General features: G+C 19.3%; 3 protein-coding genes across 3 annotated transcripts, besides 22 other annotated features; 1 reads left to right on the forward strand and 2 right to left on the reverse strand. All coding sequences in view use genetic code 6, as the record gives it.

Moving 5' to 3' along the window:
* Positions 1-91: a microsatellite.
* Positions 92-401: 310 nt separating this feature from the next.
* Positions 402-446: a microsatellite.
* Positions 433-466: a microsatellite.
* Positions 467-496: 30 nt separating this feature from the next.
* Positions 497-533: a microsatellite.
* Positions 497-548: a microsatellite.
* Positions 509-552: a microsatellite.
* Positions 522-551: a microsatellite.
* A 246-nt stretch (positions 553-798) lies between the features above and the next one.
* On the reverse strand, positions 799-2,324 carry IMG5_191490 (hypothetical protein). Its single transcript, XM_004025068.1, has one exon. The coding sequence runs from the start codon at positions 2,292-2,294 to the stop codon at positions 861-863; it is 1,434 nt and encodes a 477-aa protein (XP_004025117.1). The 5' UTR covers positions 2,295-2,324; the 3' UTR covers positions 799-860.
* Positions 2,296-2,330: a microsatellite.
* Positions 2,331-3,007: 677 nt separating this feature from the next.
* Positions 3,008-3,037: a microsatellite.
* Positions 3,038-4,976: 1,939 nt separating this feature from the next.
* On the forward strand, positions 4,977-5,675 carry IMG5_191500 (ubiquitin protein ligase, putative; the record flags this gene model as incomplete). Its single annotated transcript, XM_004025069.1, has 1 exon — positions 4,977-5,675. One exon carries the CDS (start codon positions 4,977-4,979, stop codon positions 5,673-5,675), a length of 699 nt encoding a protein of 232 aa, XP_004025118.1.
* A 1,189-nt stretch (positions 5,676-6,864) lies between these two features.
* Positions 6,865-6,919: a microsatellite.
* Positions 6,920-8,340: 1,421 nt separating this feature from the next.
* Positions 8,341-8,417: a microsatellite.
* Positions 8,344-8,417: a microsatellite.
* Positions 8,354-8,419: a microsatellite.
* Positions 8,420-8,845: 426 nt separating this feature from the next.
* On the reverse strand, positions 8,846-12,560 carry IMG5_191510 (hypothetical protein; the record flags this gene model as incomplete). The annotated part of the gene is made up of 7 exons (XM_004025070.1): positions 8,846-9,147; positions 9,229-9,553; positions 9,609-9,721; positions 9,771-10,836; positions 11,167-11,416; positions 11,916-12,220; positions 12,274-12,560. The coding sequence occupies 7 exons, from the start codon at positions 12,558-12,560 to the stop codon at positions 8,938-8,940; spliced, it is 2,556 nt and encodes an 851-aa protein (XP_004025119.1). The 3' UTR covers positions 8,846-8,937.
* Positions 10,832-10,896: a microsatellite.
* Positions 10,833-10,896: a microsatellite.
* Positions 10,845-11,151: a microsatellite.
* Positions 10,861-10,969: a microsatellite.
* Positions 10,907-11,152: a microsatellite.
* Positions 10,908-11,127: a microsatellite.
* Positions 10,939-11,106: a microsatellite.
* Positions 11,668-11,708: a microsatellite.
* Positions 12,561-12,849: 289 nt separating the features above from the next.
* Positions 12,850-12,892: a microsatellite.
* Positions 12,893-13,266: the final 374 nt, after the last annotated feature.

A 13,266-nucleotide genomic window follows, 5' to 3' on the forward strand; every position in this document is an offset into this window, starting at 1 on the left:
ACCCCAACCCCAACCCCAACCCCAACCCCAACCCCAACCCCAACCCCAACCCCAACCCCAACCCCAACCCCAACCCCAACCCCAACCCCAAATACAACTTTAATTTCATATAGCTATTCATGTTATACATATAAATAAAAATTAAAATTATATTATTTTAAAACATTTGAACTAATTTTATATTTATATTTAAAACTATATACTTATTAACACTTTAATTTATTTAATTAAATAAAAAAAATAATTTAAAAATTTAAAACTAAAAAATAATAATTTAATATTATTTTTTATTCGTATTTAAATTTTTTTATAAACATATTAATTAATTAAAATAATTAAAAAATATTATTTTATTTATTATATAAATTAATTTTTATAAAAAATACATTATAATAATAATAATAATATTTAAATGTTATAATATTATAATGTTATATATATATATATATATATATATATATATATAATTTAATTATTTAAAAATTTTTTTACACATTTATCTTATTATTTTAAATTATTTATTATTTAAAATTTAATTTATTTAAATTTAAATTTTTTACTAAAATGTTATATGTTTTATCAAAACCATATTCATTCCAATACTTAACTATTTTTAATTTTTAATTGATTTATGACAGATAAATTTTTTAATTTAAAAAAAAATTCTATTTTAAATATTTTTTTTTTACATATAATTAATATTTATTTCATTTTTTTATCTTTAATAAATATTTTTATATAATTATTCTTTAAAAAAAAATATATATTTTCTATTTTTTTTATTATAATATAAACTAATATCTTAATTAAAAAATTATTTATAAAGATAAAATTAAGCAAATAAAAAATAAATTTTTTAATCAATATTTATAATCATTATTTTTATAAGGGCCATTAACATCAATATTAATATAGCTAGCCTATTCTTTAGTAAGAACAGTAAGTTCAGCCCCAAGAGCTCCTAAATGTAATTTAGCAACTTTTTCGTCTAATTCTTTAGGTAATTTATATACATCATTAACATATTTACCAATATTTTTATTAGTCCATAATTCGATTTAAGCCAAAACTTAATTAGTGAAAGAGGTAGACATAACAAAAGAAGGATGTCCAGTAGCGCAACCTAAATTAAGTAATCTTCCTTATGCAAGAACTATAACTCCATGTCCATCAGGGAAAACAAATCTATCAACCTAAGATTTAATTTCAATTTTTTTAATTCCAGGCCAATTAATTAATCCATTATAATCTATTTCATTATCAAAATGTCCAATATTTCCTACAATGGCATTATTTTTCATTTAAGCCATATGCTCAGCCATAATAATTCCCTTATTTCCAGTAGCAGTAATAAAGATATCTGCATCTTTCAAAATTGATTCTAATTTAACAACTTAAAGACCTTTCATACAAGCCTAAAGTGCACAAATAGGATCAATTTCAGTCACATAAACTCTAGCTCCACATCCAACCATGGCTTCTGCGGATCCTTTACCGACATCTCCATATCCACATATGACGACTTTTTTTCCTGCAATCATGACATCAGTAGCTCTGAAAATACCATCTGGTAAAGAGTGTCTGCATCCATATACGTTGTCGAATTTCGATTTTGTGACGGAATCATTTACGTTTATGGCAGGGAAGGGGAGTTCTCCTTTTTTTGCAATTTAATAAAGACGGTGAACACCGGTTGTAGTTTCTTCAGAAACTCCATAGAAGTCCTTTAAGTAACGTCTCCATCTAGTAGGATCTTCGGGGATTGTTTTTCTTAATACTTCGAATAAACATTACTCGTCTTCAGTCTCGTAACGAGCAGGGTCTGGTAATTATTTACTTTCTTCGTATATCTTCTCCCATTTTGCACCTTACAAGATCATCATTGTGGCATCTCCACCATCATCTACTAATATATTAGGACCTAATCCATCAGGGAAATTCAATGTGTTGAAAGTTAATTACCAATATTCTTATAAAGATTCACCCTTCCAGGCAAATACTTTAGCAGATCCGACTTTAGCAATAGCAGCGGCAGCGTGGTCTTAAGTAGAGTATATATTGCATGAACACCATCTCACTTCGGCACCTAATTTTTATAAAGTTTCGATTAAAACTGCGGTTTGGATTGTCATATGGAGAGAACCTGAAATACGAGCTCCTTTCAAAGGCTATTAAGGACCAAATTCGGTACGGCAAGCCATTAAACCGGGCATTTCAACTTCGGCGATTTCGATTTCTTTTCTTCCAAATTCGTGTAAAGAAATATCTTTGATTTTACTTCCGTTTATTTCCATTTTTTTTTTTTATATATTTTTTTTTTATTTATTTTTAATTATTTTCTTTATTAGTTTTTTTGTATTTTAAATTGAAAATAATCTATATTAATTTTAATTTTTTTATTTATGTTTATATATTTATATTTATTTTAGTCATTTTTCGTTTTTTTTTAAACGTGGATATAAATCTAATATTTTTAATTAATTAATTATTGTTTTTTCGATACTTTTCTTAATAATAAGCAATTGTCTTATAGAATATTCTTTTTTTATAAGGAAAAAATAATAATTGTTTAATGCGTATTAAATTAATTAATATTTAAAACTTAAATATTAATAATAATAAGGATAATAATCATAATAACAACAAATATAATATTTTATTTACATAAATATATATATATAAAAAAAATATCTTAAAATAAAAATAATTAATTAATATATTTTTTTATATATATTATAAAATAAAATAAATTAAATTATAAATTTATTTATTTCTATCAAAAAAATAAAAATTTAAAAAGTCAAATATAATATACGATTATTAATAAAATATCAATATATATTTAATATAAAATAAATATGGATAATCATTTATTTTTCAGTGTAAAAGATAACAAAAAAAAAACACTGGAAAAGCTTTCTTAACAAAAGCACCAAAAACAACAATAAAAACTTCAAAATCAATCCGCTTTATAAATCCAAGCATTATTAAAATACAATTTTTTATTAAAAATCAAAAAATAAAAAATCCAAAAATAGCTTAATTCTCGTCTAAATGATCTCTAAATAGTATTAAATTCCAAACCTGATCTAGTTTTGCCAGAAAAAATACTACTAAATTTTATAAATGACTTTATTTTTTTAACATATAAAATGCAAATAATCAAAAAAGAAAATGTATTAATAGAATATTTCCAAATTTTGGAAAAAATGGCTTTTTGGATAATAAAATCTATAAAAAACATGGATATTAATTTTTTCAAAAAACCTTATATTACTTTCCTTATAAAAATTTTACATAGTTTTTCTTTTAAAAAAGCCTATATATGGCCCTTAAACATATAAAATTTAATTTCTTAAATTTTCTTAATCGACTATAAAAACAAGCAAGAAGAAACATAAACAGTAGAAACATTAAAAATTATTTAAAATATTTATAAAAACGAAAAGTTTTTTGAAATTTTAAATTTTCAATTAAAACATTATTAAAATTTAGAATTATTAGAAACTGCTTTTTTCCCTTTTAAACTTTTTTATACACTCCAGTTTTCTTAAATTAATAAAAACTAAAGTCTTTATGATAATGTTCTTAATTTTCAAAGCGATTTTCTCATATATATACTTTCTATTTCTAATATAGTTGATTAGCTAATAGTTTTAGAATAAAAAATACAAATATAATATCCATAAATTAATTTTAAGAATATATATTAGACATTTATATATTTAAATATACCAAATCCTTTAGAAATAGAAGGTGAAAAGATATTTATATAAAAATTTAATAATTAAAAATAAGAATTTGAGTATATTTTAGAAAATTCAATACTAATATTATCTGAATGTATAAAATAAAATAAAGTAAAGGACCATTTTGCATTATTAAAATTAATTTCTTATTCCATGAATTTCACAGATAACGAATTTTTAGAAAAACCTATAATACAAATCTTATTTGAGAAAGAATTTGTTTAAAATTTATTTATAAATATTCTTGATTTGAATATTACAGATAAATTAAAAGAAAATACAAACCCTGAATTAATATCAGTAGTATGCGAAATCTACATAAAGTTAATAAAAAAAAGCTTCCAAAATAAAAAATTTAAACCTCTTTTAATAATTGCTTCTTTTGCTTTTAACGACAAAATATTAAGAAAAATATATAATAATATTTATTTTTTTTCATATAAAATTGAAATAGTTTCTATTTTTGTTCTTTCTTTCTAAAATTAGCTATCTATCCTAGATTGGTAGGATTTTTTTTCTAACAGAGCGACTTTTACTATTCAAGAAGTGGCCTAATTAGTTAACTTTTTGATAAATTTAATCTATTAAATATACACAGATACCAATCCGAACCCCAATAACAGTTTTTTCCTTTAATAAGCTTCTCGTCTTTTAAAAATACTACGAGAATTCAACTAAAGGCAGTCTTTTTTAATCGATAAATAATGGCTTTTATCTTCCCAAATATTATCAAAAATATCTTCTTGTGAAAATTTTCAACTGATAAAGTTAATTCCATTTTCTTTTCCTTTTGAAACCCGTGTATAAATATTCAAGAATCTAATCGAGAAAATACATCATAAAGAGACATGTATAAAAATCCTCATAAGAAGAGATTATTTATTCGATGATAGTTTTTAAGCTTTTTAAGAAATATCAAAAATTGATTTAAAAACAAATCTTAAAGTATATTATATAGACTAATTTGGCCATTAAGAAACCGGAATAGATGCCGGTGGAATATTAAAAGAATTCATAAATGATATTACAAAAATAGTCTTTGATCCAAGTTATGGTATGTTTACTCTCCATTAAAATTACCAAAACCTATATCCTAATGAAAAATCATTCTAGTTTTTGGGATATTAGCATTTAGAAATTTTCATGTTTATCGGAATTTTAGTCGGAAGAGCTTTATTTGACGGAATATTAATAAATCCAATCTTTTCTCTCTTTTTTTTAAGGCTTATGATTGGTAAAAATAACTCTTTAGTATAATTGGAATAATTCGATTAAGATTTATATAAAAACTTGAAGTTCTTGAAAAATTTTGAAGGAAACATTGAAGATTTAACCATTACATTTACCATAAGTGACTCAGACCAAAAAGAAATAGAACTTATTTAAAATGGAAGGAATATTAAAGTCAATAACGAAAATAAATTTAAATATATATATCTTGTAGCAGATTACAAAATGAACAAATGCATCAAAGAACAGTCTAAGGCATTTTTAAGAGGTCTTAACAGGACTATTCCAGCTGAATGGCTTTAGATGTTTGACGAGTAAGAAATGCAAATATTGATTTCTGGAGAATAAAATTCTCTTGACTTGAAAAATTTATAATAAAATACTAAATATGAAGGATATAAAAAGAATGATTCGTATATAAAAAGTTTTTGGTAATACATAGAAAGCTTTAGTAGTAATAATAAAATTATTTTTCTTAAATTTGTCACTTCGTGCGAAAGATAACCACTTTTTGGCTTTTAAAATTTAAATCCACCGTTTTTAATTTCCAAAGTAGATAGCGAAAACGATTCGAAATTACCCTCGGCCAATACTTGTTTTAATAAATTTAATTTACCTAAGTATTCTTCTCTGTAAATTCTTAAGGAAAAACTAAATTTAGCACTTTAAAATGGTGTTGGATTTTATTTGACTTGATATTTTATTAAAACTAATTTTCTATTATATTTATTTATTTAATTAAACAATATTAAAAGTTTATAATAAGTTATTAATGTAGTACAAAATTTATATTATTATAGGTTTTTATATTTATTTTATACAAATAAATTATTATTTTTTTTTTTGAATTTTTACTGTATTTTTTTTAAATATCTTATTCAAAAGAAAGGAAATAATCCATTTTTTCTATCCTTTTATTTTTCAATTGATTTTTTTAAAAAATGTAAAAGGATTCTTTTGAAAATTACTTTTTCTATGTTTTTTGTTTAAAATGTAATTTGATTATGGTCTTTTTTTGATTGAGTTTGAGTTTTTTTTTAAAATAAAAAATATTCTAAAAAGTAATACTTATATTTTTATATTGAATTTCTATTTAGAAAATAAATATATATATTTATTTGATAAATTATTTTATAGTTTTTTAATTTTATTTTGTCTAATTTCTTTCTTAAAAATTATTATTATTCATTTCAAATTTATTTCACTAGAATTTTATTTGGCTTATTTTTTAGTTTAAAATTATTATATTGATTTATTTTTTTATAATAAAAATATACATATATTTATTTAAATATTATTTTTAGATTTCTTTAAAAAATAAATAAAATTAATTTAATAAAATAAAATAATATGTGAATTTATAAATATTAAATTAATCAAATTTTTATGTTTTTATCTTCACTAATATCTTAAAGCTTTTAAATTTCTTCTTTGAATATTAATCTAAAATATTCTAAATTTTCTTTGCTTTTTTGATCTTCATATAGAAAAAAATCTATATTTTTATATTTATATATATATATATATATTATATTCATATTTTTTTTTCTTTTTTTCTGTAATTAAGTTTTTTTAAAAAATAAACAAAAATAATAAAACAAATATTAATAAATAATATAAATAAAAACTTGGCATTTTAAATAATCATTACCTTATCTTTTATTACTTTTTTATTATTAAATTTTTTATATAAGATTTCTTTTATCATCTTAATATTTTTAAATGGTGTTATTTTACTTTAATAATAATAAAAAAAAATTAAAGATATTATTAAAATTTTTCAATTATCTTTTTTACTAAATCTTAATTTTCTGAAGTAATTATATTTTATTTTAAATTTATTCTTTTTTTGGCGCCTCCAAACCAGTTCATTTTCTTATATATAATTTTATATAAAAATATTATTATTATATATATAATTATTTTATATTATAATAATTTCATTGCTATATAAATAAAAAACTCACCAGACAATTTTTTGATAATATTTTATAAAATAGCTGATATAATTAATATAATAACGATATTTAATTATTATATTGTAGACATAAATTTAAATATATAGAAAAATATTTATTTTTAATCTAGTAATTATAGTATTTTAGCTTTTTTAATATTTACTTTACATTAAAAAAATTATATATAATACTTATGAAAAATAATTAGTGTATAAAATATTCTAAATTAATTATAATTATAATTTATTTAATAAATAATCTATAAATTTAATATTAAATCTTATAGTAAATAAAAATATATTATCTAATAATATAAATCAAATACGAGATAAAATTTATTTAATAATTTTAGAAATTTATCTTTTAATACTAATAATATATTTCACATCTAATTAGAGAATATTAAATAAACACATTCAAAATTATATTAAAAGAAAAATTAAATAACTGATGATAAATATAATAAATAGTTAGATTTCCTGTAATAAATTATTAATGAAATAAGTATTATAAAAATATGAGAAAAAAAAATTCAATATATTTTGTAATTGTATTTAGAAATAATTGAAAAGTTTAACTTTAGATTTAATTTTAATATATTAAAAAAGCTAAAGTATATATGAAAAAATCAGAAGTGAAAATTTATTTTGAATTATAAAAGTTAAAAAATAAAAATAATATTCCCGATATATGGATAAAAATTATTTAAAATAAGAATAATTAAATTATGCTTTTGAAGAATTATTATTTGAAATGTAATAATATAAAAATTAAGTCGAACTAATTAAAAATAAATAGTAAACATTAAATACTTTAAATAAAATTTAAAACATCGTAGTAAAACTTATTAATAGTATTTTAAAAGAAAAAAAGGAATAATGATAAATATTTAAGCAATTAAAAAAATAAATATTGGAGTCTATCATATTATTATATTATTAAATGCATATTAAAATAAGTTTAAAAGAAAAAAAAAAAAAGATTTAAATTAGTCTCTGATTTCTAAAGAAAATAAATAGACTTGGTTTATTCGAAAATTTATTTAATTATGCTTATTAAAAGTTTTTAAATAAAACAGATTAATTTATTTATAATTTTTATTAGATAAAAGTTCTTAATATAAAATATTGCAAATTATATCTTAAATTATTTTGATATCAGTTTTATTTAAATTATCTGTCTAAACTAAATTAAATTTTATAATTTTTTTCTCATATAATTATATTGTAAAAAATAATTAATTTATTACATCTAGTATCAATTAGAAACATAAAAAATAAAAAAATTATATAAAATATAATATAAAAAAAATCATATTTTATAAAAATTTTACCGTTTTAAATAAAAAATTAAATAATATAAATAATAAAATAAGATTAAATATAAAAAAAGCTATATAGTCTTAAAAAAATTAAAAATAAAAATAATAAAAATAATAATAATAATAATAATAAAAATAATAATAATAAAATAATAATAATATTTTTTTATTTAAATAATTATGCAAAATTTTACATTCATTAATAATGTAAATATTCAAATTATTTTTTAGCATCAATTACTTATATTTATTTAGTTTTTTACTGAAAATGATTGAATATATGATATAGATTTAATAGTTTTTTAACTAAATGCAGACACAAATTTATATTAAAATGTTATAAGAAAAAAATTATATTTCTATATAGAAATTGATATATTGTGTTATTTTAACCAAATATTATTTAGAAATTTTACATAATTTTTTTTATATATTATATATATTTTAATTTTTAAAAGTTATTATAATAATATAAAAAAATAATGCAATATAAAAAGTTTTTAAATAAAAATGAAAATCCATTAATTTTACTAACTATCAATCGATTTTTAATTCTTTAAACATGACTGTATAATTTACTCATACATATACTTAAAAATAATAAAAATAAATATTTTTTTTTTAAAAAAAGTTAAACAATAACTTTAAAAAAATGTAATTTATAATATATATATATAATTCATTTTTCTGTTAATGCCCTAAATCCCTACCAATCTTAAGGAGCTTGCATATTATGATATTATATAACTTCTATTAAAGTATTTGAAGGGCCATCTATATAATTAACATGTATTAACATATCTAATGTTTTTTAAAAAGCATAATAAGCAGTTTTCCAATTTCCTTCTAAATAATTTTAAAATCCATAATTCCATTCTTTATAAAAATCCTTTAAAGTAATAAATATAATTATAAAATTAATATATATTTCTTATATGATACACAATTTAAAAATAAATAAATATATTACTTCAGTAAAAAATTCTCTCATAGCAATTAATTCTTTATTATTTTTGAATCTATCTGAAATATGAACTTTTAAAGAAATTATATCTTCTTTTAATTTATTTCTTAGAAGTCTTTATTAAACTCTATGTTTTTTCTTTTATATTTCATTTACAAATTTGTCTTGATTTTAAAACATATCCCTTCCTACATTTTTGTCAATAATATTTTATAAATTAACATCAACTGTATATAAGTTCATTGGTATTAAAGATCCTTTGACTAAAACTCTATCTATATGTCTACATTATTTCTAACATTTAGGTGTTAATATTTCATATAGTTTTCCACTTTTTTTTAAAAAAAAAATAATAATCGTTCTTTTATATATAAAATTTTAATTACCTTATTAATAAATTTGTACCAAATTATTTTGTTGCAGCTTCTAGTCTAGCGGACATATTTACATTAGGGCTTAAATAAGAAGCATCAATTTTGTAATTAGAACCTATAGCACCCTATAATTTATTTAAACAAAAAAAACTAAAAAATTTTAAAAAAATTTACTTCAATAGCCCATCCAACATGTAAACCGAATCCCATTTTAACTTTGAAGTTAGGCAATCTTTAATTAAGTTTAGCATTAAGTTAGTATTTTTAAAGTTTTTTAGACAACGTAATTTAAGCCATAATATTAAGAAAAGCATGAATAGGTAAATCAGCTAATTCTGAAATTCTTTTTTCTTTTTTAAGTTCTAATTAATTATATACATTAAAAAAATAGTCATTTTCTTAAAACTTCCAAACTAATAAAAATGAATCGCCTATATTTTTATTAGCTTAACCTAAATATTAATCTACTATAGCATGTGCTATTTCAGCAATTTCATTTACAAAAACCATTACTCCAGTTTAGAGTACTTCTGTTGCATCAGTAAAGTTTCTAATGTCACAAAATCCAAATATTGCCATAATTTTTTTTCCTGGAATTAATGGATCTACCTCCCCACCTTTTTTCATATTCTAAGCAATAATCTAAGACCCCGCTTCTCCGAATCCAATGGCCAAAAGAGCTCCGATTTTAATGATTAATTTCTCCAAAATAGTCGTTTCATACTTCTCTAATTCTTTCAATCTAGCTATTTCTTAAATATTCCCATCCTTTACCAACTATTCAAATGCAAGAGCTTCTCTTTCTTCCATTTAAGCTGCTTCTAAAGGATTTTCAGCTATTCTTTTAACTTTTTTGATCATATTATTAATCGGAATAAGTATCAAGTTTTCAGCATCTCTAGTGAAAAAAATAGCCCCAGAAGTCAATATTAAAGATATAAAAATAGTTCTCACAATTGATAAAATAGCATTCAATTGAACATCTCTCCTTTCGTCTATTATTGAATATCCAATTATTTTTCCTCCTATTTTTAATTCGATGGTAAATTTCTCCTCGCTTCTTAATGTATCTGCAGATACTAAATCGTCTGGGAAATATGAATTTGGATAATGTGAACAGCATTAATTTGTTGTTTCTTTTAAAACTATTTCTATTAATTATTTTCGTTAATTTTTATGAAAATCTATATACATTTTCATATTAGCTATCATTATAGGAGTTTCAACTTCAGCTTAAAATCTAAAAATATATATAAATATAAAAATATATATAAATATATAGATATAAAAATATGAAAAAAAAAAAATGCATATATATATATAAATATATATATAAAAGTATATATATAAAAATAAATACATATATATATATATGTATGTATGTATGTATGTATATATATTAAAATAAAAATATATAAAAATAAATACATATATATATATATGTATGTATGTATGTATGTATATATATTAAAATAAAAATATATAAAAATATTTATATATTTATATATATATATTTATATATATTTATATACATATATATATATATATATATATATTATTATTTTTTTACGCATAAATTGGACTTAGTCCATTGCCATATGTTGTTACTGATTCAATATAAGTATTATAATCAAATAAAGGAACACTAATCATAATACTTAATACTAAAACAATTACTCTTTATGTTGTCAAATCTGATAATCTTTATCCTACTTTAGATTCTACAATTACTAAATTCTTTGTATATATTTGTTTATATTATATATATATTTTTTTTTTTTTTTACATCATCTTTACTTGTTAAATTTATTTTTTATTAACTTGATTTAACTAGATTTGCATTTTTTACCGTATCTTATTGAAAATGTTTAGTATTTAATAAAGCCTATTAATTTTCTTATTATTATTATTATACTTAATTTTAATTATGAAAAGAATGATTGCCAGCAACATTCTTAATCGTATTAAAATGCGATATTTTTTTAACAGCATGATTAATAACATATTTCGGAACAAAATCTTTATTATTTTAATTTTAAAGTTCTTTTTCATTTTGATTCTGATTAAATTCTAAAAAAAATTTAATATATAAAAAACATATTTATATATATATGACTATAAAAATTTTACTTTCTTAAGGACTTGGTTATAAAGGTATATTTTATGAAATAAATCCATATTTATCAATTTAATTTGAATTATTTTACTATTAATTTTCAATATCTACAAAATTATTTTACTATAACTTATTTACTTTTAAACTTGCATTATATGAACTTTCACATTATTTATTTTCTTCGTTTTTCTTAATACTTTGACTATTATTATGATCTTTACTATTATTTTTATTAACAGCGAAACTAGAACTTATTTTTTTAGAATTAGCCCTTATTCTATGTCCACTAGTTATTTATCTACTAATAACACGGGATCTTTATTTATGTCTAGGAGTATTCATATTACTATAAATACACATTTCTTCAAACTATTATTCCCTCAAAAGATTTTTTTCTTATTCCTATAATAACTACTAAGCCCTTTTATATAATTTAATAAGCCTAACCAAACGAACTATACGTACGATTCTTCCTGTTCTAGTACCTACCCTAGAAGCTCTACCTGCTCTAAATATATATATTTTTTTTTTTTTTATAAAAATATATATTTAAATTTTTACTTTTATAATTATTAACTAGATGAGTTTTTAGCAGGTTTAGTAGTATCGAATAGATGCTCAGTAACCCATCCTATATCTAATAAAAGTGAAATAGTAGAAACAATATCTAAATAAAAGAAAAACCCGTTAAAATATCCTGGATTTACTAATGACGCGAGTATAATTTCTAATCCAAAAAGAATCAAAACAACTATATTTATAGTCCAAAAAATCGGGTCACCATTTTTGTCTGTTACTAAAACACGTGTATCATCTCCAAATAAAGCATAAATAGTTATTGTTGTCATTATTGTATTTGATATTTTATTATTTAGTATTATGTCTAATATATATAATATTTTATCCCAAAAACCAAATTTAGAAAATGTAAGACAAAGTTCGGCCTAATCAGGAGTTTAATGTTTTTAATTATTTTATTATGGGCTATAGTTTGGTTGGCTTAATTATATTCTTTTTTGATAACTATCAAATATATGATCTTTTTTCATTAAAGATGAATTTCTACTTCGGTTATTTGCCTTTTGTATCTTTTTTATTTGCAAATTGTTTATTAGGTTATCACTTTATTATTGCATTTTTTTTGTTTTATTAATTTTTTTTTTTAATAATTCTTTGTTTTTTTTTTATTAAAGAATTTTTTTTTTTTTTTTAACCATATAAAAATAAAATTTATATATAATTTCATATGTAAATAAAATAAAACTATTTTAAAATCAAAATTTAATATTTCATTATAATCAATTTTTTACATAAAACAATTTTTAATAAAAAAAAAAAAAAAATATTTAAATAAATAAATATTGAATTACTCAAACTTAATTACCAATAACATTTTTGATTTTATCAAATCTATTACTTATTCCATCTTTCCCAATTTTATAACTTAGTGAATATTTATTATCACTTTATTAATATTTACTTAAATAAGTTTCAAATAATTGAATTTCATTTAAATTCAATTTAGATCTCACTTCATCGCTTTAAATATTAAAC

Source organism: Ichthyophthirius multifiliis, assembly GCF_000220395.1.
Source record: "Ichthyophthirius multifiliis unplaced genomic scaffold scaff_1120509251375, whole genome shotgun sequence".
In the NCBI taxonomy this organism is placed as follows: Eukaryota; Ciliophora; class Oligohymenophorea; order Hymenostomatida; genus Ichthyophthirius; species Ichthyophthirius multifiliis.